Source organism: Macaca nemestrina, chromosome 12, assembly GCF_043159975.1.
Source record: "Macaca nemestrina isolate mMacNem1 chromosome 12, mMacNem.hap1, whole genome shotgun sequence".
NCBI lineage: Eukaryota > Metazoa > Chordata > Mammalia > Primates > Cercopithecidae > Macaca > Macaca nemestrina.
Genome location: NC_092136.1, coordinates 89,133,260 through 89,146,323, shown reverse-complemented (window position 1 = coordinate 89,146,323; position 13,064 = coordinate 89,133,260). Strand labels below are relative to the sequence as shown.

General features: G+C 39.2%; 2 protein-coding genes across 2 annotated transcripts in view; one reads left to right on the top strand and one right to left on the bottom strand.

Moving 5' to 3' along the window:
- LOC105468955 (tripartite motif-containing protein 64C-like) overlaps positions 1-5,662 on the bottom strand; it is a 28,507-nt gene extending 22,845 nt beyond the window's left edge. Inside the window, exon 1 of the mRNA XM_071075421.1 lies at positions 5,599-5,662. The gene's annotated coding sequence lies outside the window, so the exon portion shown is untranslated. The remainder of the gene's footprint in view (positions 1-5,598) is intronic.
- On the top strand, positions 1,585-7,449 carry LOC139357557 (tripartite motif-containing protein 43-like). Its single transcript, XM_071075424.1, has 6 exons — positions 1,585-2,151; positions 2,767-2,862; positions 3,937-4,167; positions 5,147-5,169; positions 5,693-5,790; positions 6,901-7,449. Exons 1-6 carry the CDS (start codon positions 1,741-1,743, stop codon positions 7,380-7,382), a joined length of 1,341 nt encoding a protein of 446 aa, XP_070931525.1. The 5' UTR covers positions 1,585-1,740; the 3' UTR covers positions 7,383-7,449.
- Positions 7,450-13,064: the final 5,615 nt, after the last annotated feature.

Sequence of the window (13,064 nt, the reverse complement as noted above, 5' to 3'; positions counted from 1 at the left end):
TTAAAATTACATTAAACATAATCCATAGGTTTATGGATTAAATGTGGGCCACCATGTTCAGCTATTTATCTATTTTAATTAATTAATTAATTAATCTATTTTGAGTTGGAATCATGCTCTATTGCCAGGCTGGAGTGCAGTGGCGCCATCTCGGCTCACTGCAACCTCTGCCTTCCAGGTTCAAATGATTCTTCAGCCTCAGCCTCCAGAGTAGCTGGGACTCTAGGCGCCTGCCACCACGCCCATCTAATTTTTGTATTTTTTTTAGTAGAGACGGGGTTTCTTTATGTTGGCCAGGATGGTCTCGATCTCTTGATCTTGTGATCTGCCCACCTCTGCCTTCTAAAGTGCTAGGGTTACAGGCGTGAGCGACGGCGCTGGGCCTATTTTTTAAAATTTATATAAGTATTTTTAGAGACAGAATGATCTAGACATTTTGCTTTGTCGCCAGTCTAGAGCTCCTGAGCTCAAAAAACCTGCCTGACTTGGCCTCCCAAAATTCTGGGATTACAGGCTGGAGTCACTTTGCCTGGCCTAGGTTTTTATTTTTATTTTAGCAAAACATACATTCATTTAAAACGCTGAGTTAATGTCTAGTGCCAATGTTTTATTTTTATTATTTTCTTTTTGGAGACGCAGTCTTGCTCTGTCGCCCAGGCTGGAGTGCTGTGGCGCCACCTTGGCTCACTGCAAGCTCCGCCTCCCGGGTTCACGCCATTCTCCCGCCTCAGCCTCCTGAGTAGCTGGGACTACAGCTACTGGTGCCCGCTACCACTCCTGGCTAATTTTTTGTATTTTTTAGAAGAGACAGGATTTCACCATGTGAGCCTGGATGGTCTCCATCTCCTGATCTCGTGATCCACCCACCTCGGCCGCCTCGGCCTCCCAAAGTGCTCGGAATACAGGCGTGAGCCACCGTGCCGGGCCTCTAGCGCCTAGTATTATTGCATAATACTAACTATTTTTCTGACTGTGTGAAAGAGTGATGATAATGCTTCAATTATCATTATCTTTCTGTAAATTTAATTATCTGTCTTTTAAGGATGTTGTAATATTAACCAGTATATCCCCAAATTAACAGACAGTGCAGGAACAGTAAACATGCCAGAAAGTTTTTGTTGATTGAATTAACATAGCAGCCTAGAAGAACAATGATTCTTAGCTTTAGATTGACCTTACCTTGATTTGACTGTTTTACCTTGGAGAGTAAAGGCTAGCTTTTTCTGATTTGGAGAAAGGTGTGAGTTCTGCTCTAACTTTTTCAAGCAGGGTCCTTCTGGAAAAGTCATTATAGATGGTTGTTGTAGTTAAAGAAAATAATGAGAGTAGAAGAGTTTAGTGAGCTTTCCTTCTCTAAACCAATCACTGGCAATTAAGAGTGTTACTGATTTTCAGATTATTCAGACTCACCTCTTGAGAGTATAGGTTGATGAAACCCTTGAACCCTAAGCAATTTGGTGGACACTAACACCTCAGAAAATCTGACATTCTTCTATGCAAGAAAGTAGAGTTTGGAAAGCCGGACATGTGTCGATTGGAGAACGGTTGTTTTTTCTAGAGGTTGATGTCTCTTTGTGCCTTAGTTTTCCATTTTTCCTATTTCTGTCATTGCAAATTAAATCCTATACTTCTCTAGAAAAAAAGGATATTATTCAATCACAACCTGATTCAAACTTTGCTTGGATCTTTGTCTCTTCAGGGTAGGAGAATAAATTCTTGTGGTTTTCTTTCCTTAGGAAAATGGACTCAGACTTCTCACATGCCTTCCAGAAGGAACTCATCTGTGTCATCTGTTCGAACTACCTGGTAGACCCTGTCACCATCTGCTGTGGGCACAGCTTCTGTAGGCCTTGTCTCTGCATTTCCTGGGAAGAAGCCCAAAGTCCTGCCAACTGCCCTGCATGCCGCGAACCATCACGGAAACAGGACTTCAAAACCAATATTCTTCTGAAGAATTTAGTGACCATCGCGAGAAAAGCCAGTCTCTGGCAATTCCTGAGCTCTGAGAAACAAATATGTGGGACCCATAGGGAAATAAAGAAGATGTTCTGTGACGTGGAAAAGAGTCTGCTCTGTTTGCTGTGCTCCAACTCTCAGGAGCACGGCTCTCACAAACACTATCCCATTGAAGGGGCCGCTGAGGAACACCGGGTAAGAGATAGCTCTGCAATCACCTGAAAGCTGGAGGGTGGCAGAGTTAAAGAGATTAGAAGGACGATGAGAATTATCATGGTGATTACTCTCTTCTTTACTGAGTGCCAGGTGCTGTTCTTGGTATCAATTATGACATTTGGATAAAATGTGCAACTCTACGTTCCTTCATGGAGCTTGCACCCAAAAAGAGACTGATTAAGTAAATGTTCTTATTATTGACTCTACAGTTCAATGCTAAAGGCATTGAAAAGCAACCAAAACTACAAGTGCAAAGAAACGTATTTTTGAAATATATTTATATTACTGGACAAACGAGTATGGGGATAGCACACTACAAAATCAGGGGGCTAGCATAGTGGGTTCTGAAGCAGGATGTTTCACTGAACATTAGCCAGGTTACAGGAAATCTTGACTCTTCAGTTTTCTAAACTGTTCTATATTCTGAAACCTCAGAACTGAAAATATCAATTGAGGATGAGCAGTGAAAAAATTGTTTTTTTCCCTTCTCTCTAATGTATTTATAGATTACATCCCTTGCCTGCGTATATCATTCAGAGTGTGGAATCTATGGTATTTGACTTTCTGTTTTTTAACCTCATAATTCTTTTGCAGGAGAAGCTCTTAGAGCAAATGGGGATTTTATGGAAAAAGATTCAAGAAAATCAGAGAAATCTAAATGAGGAGAGAAGAACAGCCCTCCTCTGGAGGGTAAGTATGAGACCGTGAGTCCTCACAACCAGCTTGAGACAAGCATGCTGACAACATTTATATTAGCAACTTGAGTTGAAATTCTCATATGCCAGATTTTGTCCTGTGTTTATTCATAGGCTGGAAAACAAGCAGACTCTTCAATATAATGCTTGTTCAGGTTTTTTGGAAATGTTCTTCAGATAAGTAAAAAATAAATATAAATTCTGAAGGGCAAGTATGTGCTTAAAATTAATAAATGTTTCAGGCAGAGTTTTCTGAATAAGTTGAATTATAGAATATTAATTACATAGTACATAATTGAGAAATAAAGTTATTTAATGTTGAATATGATGTTGGCCAGGGGGAAGAAATCAGGTAGGAACAGTCATTTAAGAAATGTGCCTGTGCTGGTGAAGTCTGATAGCAAAGGACCCAGATGATGCCAGTTCATGTAGGAGAAAATGTAACATGATGAAAAGCTGAGGAGAAGGGGTAAAAAATGACTGGGGGAGTGAGAGAATAACTATGTCAATATTGAGAGGAGAGACACAATGGAATGGAGATTCATGTTCTTAGAATGGCAGGGCAATACAGAGCCTATGGCTTTTGACAGAAGAAAGATAGGAGACAGAAAAGAGGTAGTCGGTTTGAGAGATGGGGGTTAAATTTTTTACTAAGATCCTTTTTGTGTGATGGCTTCTGATTCTGATTATAATATACTAAAATCATTTCTACTGACAGTGATTCTTTAGTCTGTGAAGTACAGAGATTTGAAACAACAAACTAATTGAGTAACAAAGATTACATATATTATCCATGAAAATTTGACAATCAATCATAAATTTTACTTGTTTTCTAATGGTATTTCAGATTTAAGAGGACATATATTTAAACATTTAAATCTGCAGGGCTAATTTGCAGGTGTTTGGGAATTGATGAATTACTTAAATTTTGAAGGAAGGTCTTGTTTAACTCATCAGACTGTTTGTAAATGATGGAAAATAAAAGAAGGAATGAGGAGGATGAATTTGTGGGTTCTGTGAGGTGGAAGTAGGCCTGGGTATGTAACCTACAAAATCCATGTCCCTACAGGGCGATGTGGTTTTACGGGCACAGATGATCAGGAATGAGTATAGGAAGCTGCATCCAGTTCTCCATAGGGAAGAAAAACAACATCTAGAGAGACTGAACAAGGAGTACCAAGAGATTTTTCAGCAACTCCAGAGAAGTTGGGTCAACATGGATCAAAAGAGTAAACACTTGAAAGAAATGTATCAGGAACTAATGAAAATGTGTCATAAACCAGATGTGGAGCTGCTCCAGGTAAGAATGGAGGATGCCCCTTGAGATACTTTGTATTAGCTGCCCTTTACATCTTTGCCTTCCATTGGGTACCCAAGACATTATTTCTTCTTCTCCCACATTGATGGTGAGAGCCATATAGAGATAAACGATAACTGCTAACCTAATCATGGAAGTAAACCTTTATGGAATTGTGCAACTAGATTTCCATAGATCATTTTCTACCACAAGCTTCCTCCTCCAGCACATTTCATTAAAACTGTGGAAGAAAAAATTTCATGTGAAAATTCTACTTTTGTCTCCAGTGGATAATCCATAGAAATTATGGAAAAACTAACATTTCCTTCTTCCTCCTTTTGGGAAGTCCTAGGTTTGAAATGCTCTTAATTTCAGCCATATTAACCTTTGGGGGCTAGCCCTGAAAAAGACTACATTGTAGACAGCTGCAGCAATGCGCAGTCACTACTCACACCTTTCTCTCTCATGCAAATTTAGGGTCCTGAATTTATCAGAAATTGATTCTGTCAGTAGGTCTTACTGGTATAATTGCTAGAGATGAGAACACATTTTAAAAGAGTTGCAGTGATAGTATATGGCAATTCTAAAGTTTTCAAAGCTAAAGACCAGATAGGCAGAATAACACCTTTTTTGTTTGTTTGTTTGGAGAAAGAGTCTTCTTCTGTCACCCAGACTGAAGTCAGTGGCCCAATCTCAGTTCACTGCAACTTCTGCCTCCTTGGTTCAAGTAATTCTCCTGCTTCAGCCTCCCGAGTAGCTGGAACTACAGGCATGCACCACCACATCCAGCTAATTTGTTTGTATTTTTAGTAGAGATGGGTTTTTGCTATGTTGTCCAGGCTAGTCTGGAAATCCTGACCTCAGGTGATCCACCCACCTTGGCCTCCCAAAGTGCTGGGATTACAGGTGTGAGCCACCTCACCCAACAAGAATAACAACTTTCTAAAGAAGTCATTTTTTCTTTCTCTCTCCCTCTCTACAGGATTTGGGAGACATCGTGGCAAGGTATGTCTTTGGTCATCAGTGCAAGCTGGAGCACAAGGCATGCCATGAAAACATCAAGCTGTTTCCAACAAAATGAAAACATAATTTACTAACACCATAATGTGCCAGTGTGATGGTGTGTGAATGCGCATGTACTCATGTGTTTGTGTGGTGTGTTGAATGTTACCTATGCCTTTTATCAGACATTAACCATTTCTTAGTTTCCCAAGTGACTCAGGGGGTTATGTTTTGAATAGTTCAATGCAGAAGTTGCTAGAATACAACTGCCTGTTTTTAGGATTCAGAATCCTAATTAGAGATAAACTATTTGGTGGCAGATAGGGATAGAGGCATTTATCTTTCAGTGGCAGTAGGTTAGAAATGGAGTGAATAGTTAGAAAGATTCCCTAAGAGCCACAAACCCATCCTAGGATTGTGAAGGTACATTACCATATCAGAAGTGGATTTGAATGAAGCATTTTCTGTTGGAATCTATTAAACACAGACATGGGAAACTTAACCAACTCAACCAACTTCCTTGCAGGAGTGAGTCTGTGCTGATGCACATGCCGCAGCCTGTCAATCCAGAGCTCACTCTAGGGCCCATCACTGGACTGGTGGACAGGCTCAACCGCTTCCGAGGTGAGTGTCGCCCTCTTGGTGGGATCAACATGCAATGCCTTCATTTATGGTTTTCTATGGGCAGCTTTACCAGTGTAATCATCTTTCATCTAGAAGAAGAGAATAGTCTGTGAAGAGGTATTTCTATTTATAGTTTCACTATCATCAAACTGACCAGAATAAATAAAATCTGGTGAAATGTAATAGGAATCAGCCACATAACAAATTTCTTAGAAAAATAAAACATGCAGAAGGGCCCTTTAGGACTTTAGGAAGCATTCCCTGATACAATTTCATGTATACAATTATTACATGAAATATGCAGAACTAAATTAATTGAGGACATTTCAATTTCAAATTTAGTGCAGTTAACAACTGATTTGAGTGACAGTGTTTTTTAAAATACATTTCAGGTGAAGATTCACAGCATTTATAATTTTAGTCACGTTTTTAATCAACAAAAGCATACATGAGTAACTTATATAACAGCGCAAAACTGAGAATCTGTGAAGCACAGAAACGTGATTTAGTGGTTGATGAGGCCTTAGATAGAACTCCAGGATAGATCATGATAAATCTAGCAGACGAAAGAAGCCTGTGTCTGAATCTGACATGAAAGTCAGATAATTCTTGCAAGGAATCTGCACTTTTCAGAAGGCAGATTCAGATTTTCTCTTTAAGTATGAATTTGCTAGCTTCAGTGACAGATTATAATATTTCTGGCAAAATGGTAACTTTTTATTTGGGTCTAGGAATGCTCCCCACCTCATCTCCCGTCCCCAGCCTCCTGCTCTGCCCTGACAGAGAAGAGGCAATGGAGGTTAATTTTATTGCTATGGACTTGGCTGCAGGGCAAGAGCTTCCAGTTTTTCAGTTGTTACGAAAGGTCGCTCAACTAGACATACACATGACCTTCCTCCCCTTTATACTTTTTGAGTTTATAGAAATTGTGATCATTGTAGTTTAGCCAATTACTTGTACAGATACACTAACACCCTTTGATTCCAACATTTTTCCAGACAGAAGTTTCTTTCTAATCTTGACCTGTGTTTTCTAGTGAGAGTCTCTTTCTTATCTGAACATGAGAATTTATAAACTACTTTTCACTTGAACATTCTCTTTTTTCTACAGTGGAAATTGCCTTCACTTGGGAAGTAACCAATCACAATATCAGGCTGTTTGGGGATGTGAGAAGATTGATGTTTAGACGTGGATCTTTGAATTCTGACAGATCTGACTATTTTGCTGCATGGGGAACCTGGGTCTTCTCCTCTGGGAAACACTACTGGGAGCTGGATGTGGACAGCTCTTGGGACTGGGCTCTGGGAGTCTGTAAGGACTCCTGGATAAGGAAGAATAGCACAATGGTTACATCTAAGGACATATTTCTTCTTTTGTGCGTGAAGGTGGATAATCGTTTCAGTCTCTTGACCACCTCCCCATTGTTTCCTCACTATGTAGAGAAACCTCTGGGCCGGGTTGGTGTGTTTCTTGATTTTGAAGCTGGAAGTGTGAGTTTTTTGAATGTCACCAGGAGTTCCCTCATATGGAGTTACCCGGCTGGCTCCTTAAATTTTCCTGTCAGGCCTTTCTTTTCCACTGGCCACAGATGATCAGGATTAAGAACCCTGACTGTTTGGTAACTCCATATAGAAGGGATCCCTTCACTGTTGATACAAAGAAATCATACTGTTCAGGCTTTTATCTATGTTAGTGTCACTTCATTTTGTTGCTATTAAATAGAATATATGTAAAATGCAAAACCTTTTTGTACATTTTCTTACAATTAAAATAATCTCCTATGGCCCATTTCCTAAAATATGTATTGTGATTTTCAAGTGTTTGTGAATTTATTGGATGGAATTCTGGAAATATGTAGGTGTATGTTTCCAACTTAATGATCTCGTGCAGGAACAAAATTTGCACATCACAGACTGACAGGATTTTGTACAATGCACTTGTAAGTGTGAACGTTCCCTCCTATTAATACAGTAAATTCTACACCTCATCACTTTAGGGCGAAAGATGTACTTTACACAGAAGTTTTCACTGAATCTTTGGGCTAGAATAGGAACTTAACAGTCATACATCCTATGGAGACAAAATACATTCTGAGAAATGCATTATTAGGCGATTTTATCATTGTGTAAACATCAGAACACACTACAAAAACCTACGTAGAATATCCACCTACAGACATAGGCTAATGGTACAGTCTATTGCTTCTCTGAGAAGTTGCTAGCAATGTCTGAGCAAGAACCAAAAGAGTTTAACCCACATGGAATTCTGCTATTTATTAAATCAAACAGCATCACCCAGGGAAAAATAGACAGATGAGGAGACTGTCTGTATTAAATGTGTTAATACTTCCAATTCAGACAGACTGAATTCTCATTGATACTCTAGAGACCTGAGACATAACCATTACCTCATGTTACAGTGGAAACATATTAGTATCAGGGGGAAAAAAAAAACAACTAACTAAATTAAACCAAATCAAAAAACAAAACAAACATAACCCAGTTCTGATGAAAACCCAGTTTATAGTGAGTCCATTGAGTCTGTCTACCCACCAAATGGTCATTTTCATGATCACTGATTAAATAATGGAAACAAACATTCTACTTCCAGTCCAGCAGATGATCCTGGCTGATGTCTGGGGTTCCTTGGTTGGGGCTGTTACCTAGAATATATTCAAACGGCCTCTCCAGGTAGTCGCTTGGCCTTGCTCACAGCATGGTAGATAATTTTCCACAGTGAAGATTCCCACAGAGTCAGGAGAAGTCTATACTACCATTATGCTACAGAGTAAAACATCAGCTGCAGTCACAACCCTACACAGAGTAAAGGGACTAGAACACACACAGCAGTAGCAGTCTTGAAGTTACATCATAGAAAGACAATGGGGGATGGAATATATATTTTAGCACTTTTTAGTGAGAATGGGGGAGGAATATAACCTACTACACCTACTCTTCCTAAGAAGTGGACATTGAGGATCTATATCCAGAGATTCAGGGTCCTGTAAAACGAGATCCAAAGAGCTCCTTATAGAAACACCATTCAGATTCCAGATTCCTGTAAAGGGGCAATCGACAATTAACCACGTTAATATTCTTTTGGAAATTTTCTTCAAGATTTGGTATCAACTGGACAATCATTATGAACACAACACAGCAAAATCACTGAGGTAGATGCACACGATACTGGAGTAGAGGGGTGGAAGGGGTGGTCCGTCTCCTTCAAGGTGACCACGTACAGACACAGTAATTCTAGGACAGTGAGATAAAGAAGGTCAGTGCATCCTTGTCAGGACCCCTCTTCTGATGTCTGTATGTGGCTGCAAACTATTCATGTAAGCCTTTAGAATACCTTGTGCTTCCCAAGATTTCTTGATATTAAGATTCACTGACTGGGGTTCCTAGTACATAGAATACTTTCAGCATAGAGGGTGACAAAGTCTTTCCCTCAAAAGCCAGAAGTTCAGAAACCTGTAGCCGAGTCATCCACTGGACCTTACCAGTAAGTGTGGACTGAAGAGACAGATACTGGTTTTAAGCTCAGATAAAAGCTTTTCCATTCTCACTGCCTTGTAGACTCTCATACTCAAAAGGGAAGGTGAGGCTAGGTCCTGTGACTCTTCATTCTTCCAGACTGTGGAAGTTTTTGATGCTGACTCAGAGATATGCTCTCTGTTTACTAAAATCTAATGTCTATTAACATTCCGCTGCAAAAGAGATAGGCCGCGTCCTGTCACAGGCCTCTCACCCTGTGACGATATGTTCCACTCCTCTGGCCCTTACTGAACCATGATGCCTGCCAGAATCACTCTGAAATTCTTCTGTGCCTCTGTCAGTCTTCTGACCCAGTTCTCAGAACACAGGTCCCTGTCTATCTGCTTTCCAATGATTTGTCCTTGCCCTTCAAATTCACAACATAAGAAAAGTTGGTCATTAAAACATCCCAGAATGGGAAATAGGGGTTGCCTGTTTTGTCTGAGACCAGCAGTGCAGATGCAGGACTCTAAGGGAGGAGGAGAAAGCAAAAGTTGATGCCTTTGAAACTGCTCAGTCACACCCTTATGAATCTAAAAGGGTAAATGGTATTCGGGGTTAACTAATGGCAACAGAAAGAGGACAGTCAAGTTCAGGCATATATGGAGAAGGAGAGTTTCTATCAGTGTCTGACACAAAGTAAAACTCTCTTTCTTTACCGGAATGCACTCATAAATGTGTCAGGAAAGTAAAGTTTGGTGAGGAAAAGCAAAGTTGTAGAGAACAAGGGATACTGATAAAGAAGACAAGAAGCAACATTTCCTGCACATGTCAAAATAATTCTTGAGTCCTTACATTTCCTGGAATTGGCATGAGGTTTCTACTGTGTATTTTCCACTGTGAAAAAGTCAGGCGAGAGTAATGTGGTAGCATGGTTAAGAGCGATGTCTTGAAGCTAAATTGCCTGGATTTGACTCCCAAACTCACTGCTCATAAGCCTCATTCCCAGAGCAAAGTGCCTTTCTCAAAGCCTTGTGTATGGGTGTGGGGTGTATGGGTATATTAGGCATATATTTATAAAATATAGTATTTGTACATACACAGTAATTGTATATACGCAGACACGGAGTGACCATACAAACTGTACAAGGACAGTGGCCATGGCTGGTAATTGATTTTTTTTCTCATCAATTTTATAACAAAATTACTTACAATGAAATGATGTTATTTGAGGGTTTGATGTATATGAATCTTTCTACAACTTGCCTTTTTTATTATATAAATATGCTGTGGAGTACAGATGGATGTTTTCCTTCATCGTAATCTTTCAGATTTTATTTCATAATTTTTTAGATTTATAAGAAGTTGGGAAGATGATAGAGACTTACATATTCCCATACCTGGTTAATTTTTACTCTAAAATAATCATCTTACATTTTCATTGTACATTTGTTAAATCTAGGAAATCAATATTGATACGTTACGACGAGCTGAACTCCAGACTTTATTCAGATTTCCCCCCAAGTTATTCGGTGGTATGTGCTTTTATTAGATTGAATATCCGGATTAGGATTAGATTGAACATTAATGATGAAAGAATTTGTGGGTGTTGACTGTTATTTAGCGCGTGGATCCAGGGAAAACATTACAACCTTGACAGAATAAAAGCCAGGCCTAAAAATTCCATTGTAAATAACGCCTTCCTGTGGTTTTCTCTGCCGCTTCTGCTTCATACCAAACACCCAATCATATTGTCTTGGTATCTGTAGTTTTTAAGTCTACTGATTGAGTTCTCTCTCTCTCTCCCTACTCCTGTCTCCCAGCCCCATCTTTCCCTTCCTCTCTTTCCCCTGTATTTCTTCCTAAATAACAGCAATGGTTTCTACCAAATTTTAGTATTCAGGTAGATCTTTGTAAAACAATTTTGTGTTCGTTTTATTTTTTTTTTTACCTGGGATATTATTCTTTGTCCTTTTCATGGTTAATAGCTCACAGTACACTTCTTGAAAAAGCTTCTCTGTTTTCACAGCTAGTCTCATCACTGATTCTGTTACTCAAGTTTTTTTCTGCACCAAAATGGTAAAGTTCACAATTCTGAGAGCATTACATTTTCTTTCAAAATGAAAATGAAGGATGTACCTGGTGCTGGAATTTTTGGGGGAACTGCTTCTGGGATCTGGGAACCTCAAGTCTGAGGGACTGCAGATGTACACACATCACTTCCTGGGCACAGTACTCAAGAAGTAACATAAGGTCCATGTGAAAGCACCTTGTAAGTACTGTCATTACTCACTTAACCACGGGAATACATTCTGAGAAATGCGTCATAAGGCAATTTCATCACTGTGCTAAAGCAAGCCTAGACGGTATAGCGTCCTACACACCTAGACCATATGGTGCAGCCTACTGCTCCTAGGCTATAGACCTATACAGCATGTCACTCTACTGAATACTGCAGGCAACTGTAGCACAATGGTATTCGTGTATCTTAACAGATCTAAACATAGAAAAGATACTGTAAAATATGGTATAAAAGATAAAAAGTGATACACCTGTATAGGGCACTCGCCATGCATAAAGCTTGAAGGACTGAAAGTTGCTCTGGGTTAGTGAGTGAGTGAGTGTGAATGCCTAGGACATTAGCTTATAAACATTGCTCTGTACTCTTAAGCTAGACTAAAATTTATTTTTTAAATGTTCCTTATTCAATATTAAATTAACCTTAGTTTACTGTAAATTATTACCTTTTAAACTTTTAATTTAACTTTTTTATTCTTTTGTAATATGCTTAGCTTAAAACACAAAACACATTGTTCAGATTTTTGCAAATATTTTCTTTATATTATGGTTGTATAAGCATTTTTTTTAAAGTATTTTGTTAAATGTTAGGACACAAGCACGCACATTAGCTAAGGCCTACACAGCGTCAGAGTCAGCACCTTCACTGTCTTCCACCTCCACATCTTGGCCCACTGGAAGGTTTTCAGAGGCAATAACATGTATGGAACTGTACCTCCCATGATAACAACGCCTTCTTTTGGAATAGCTCCTGAAGAACTTGCCTGAGGTTCTTCTTAAGGAGAGATAATCCGTTTTAGAAACACGTGGTATATGTTTGGTTTGTTTCTTTTGTTCATCATACATTTCCATGAGTAATGCATTGTGTATGTTATGACAGCTGTAACATCGCTATCAGATGGGACTTATTCAGTTTCCTTATAACTTATGGAATTTCCATCTTGTATGCATTCCGCTATTGGTCAAAAAGTCATTATGCAGAGCCAGACTGTACTTACTTTCTTCCCTTGTGCTTTCTGAGTTCTGCCCTGAAGCTGTCATTTTGTGTGGCAGCAGTCTTTGCAGCCACAGCCAATGGTCCTTTTTCAGGCATACGGGGAAATTTATTGTGAAATTATTTTCAGGCAAAAAGTTTTGAAAGGCAGTTTTCACAATACTTTTAATACGGGCAAAATTTGTTGAAAGCATTGAGAAGTTATCTAACTGCAGATTCTTAATATCAAATTCCAGGACTATAGTGTATTCAAGCGAGGTGGTTTCACTTCAAAAAGTAAAGTATAAAGGTGGCAGTGATTCTTTAAAATATAACTTAAATCCAGGCATGGCTCCCAATTTGCTTAAGGAAACTGATTATTTTGTTTATGTCAGACCTAACTCACAAGAACATGATTCACACACACACACACACACACACACACACACACACACACACACAAAGAAACAGGAGAAACTCACTTTTATGATAAACCCACTCTTGAGATGAACTAATCTACTCCCTTTCAC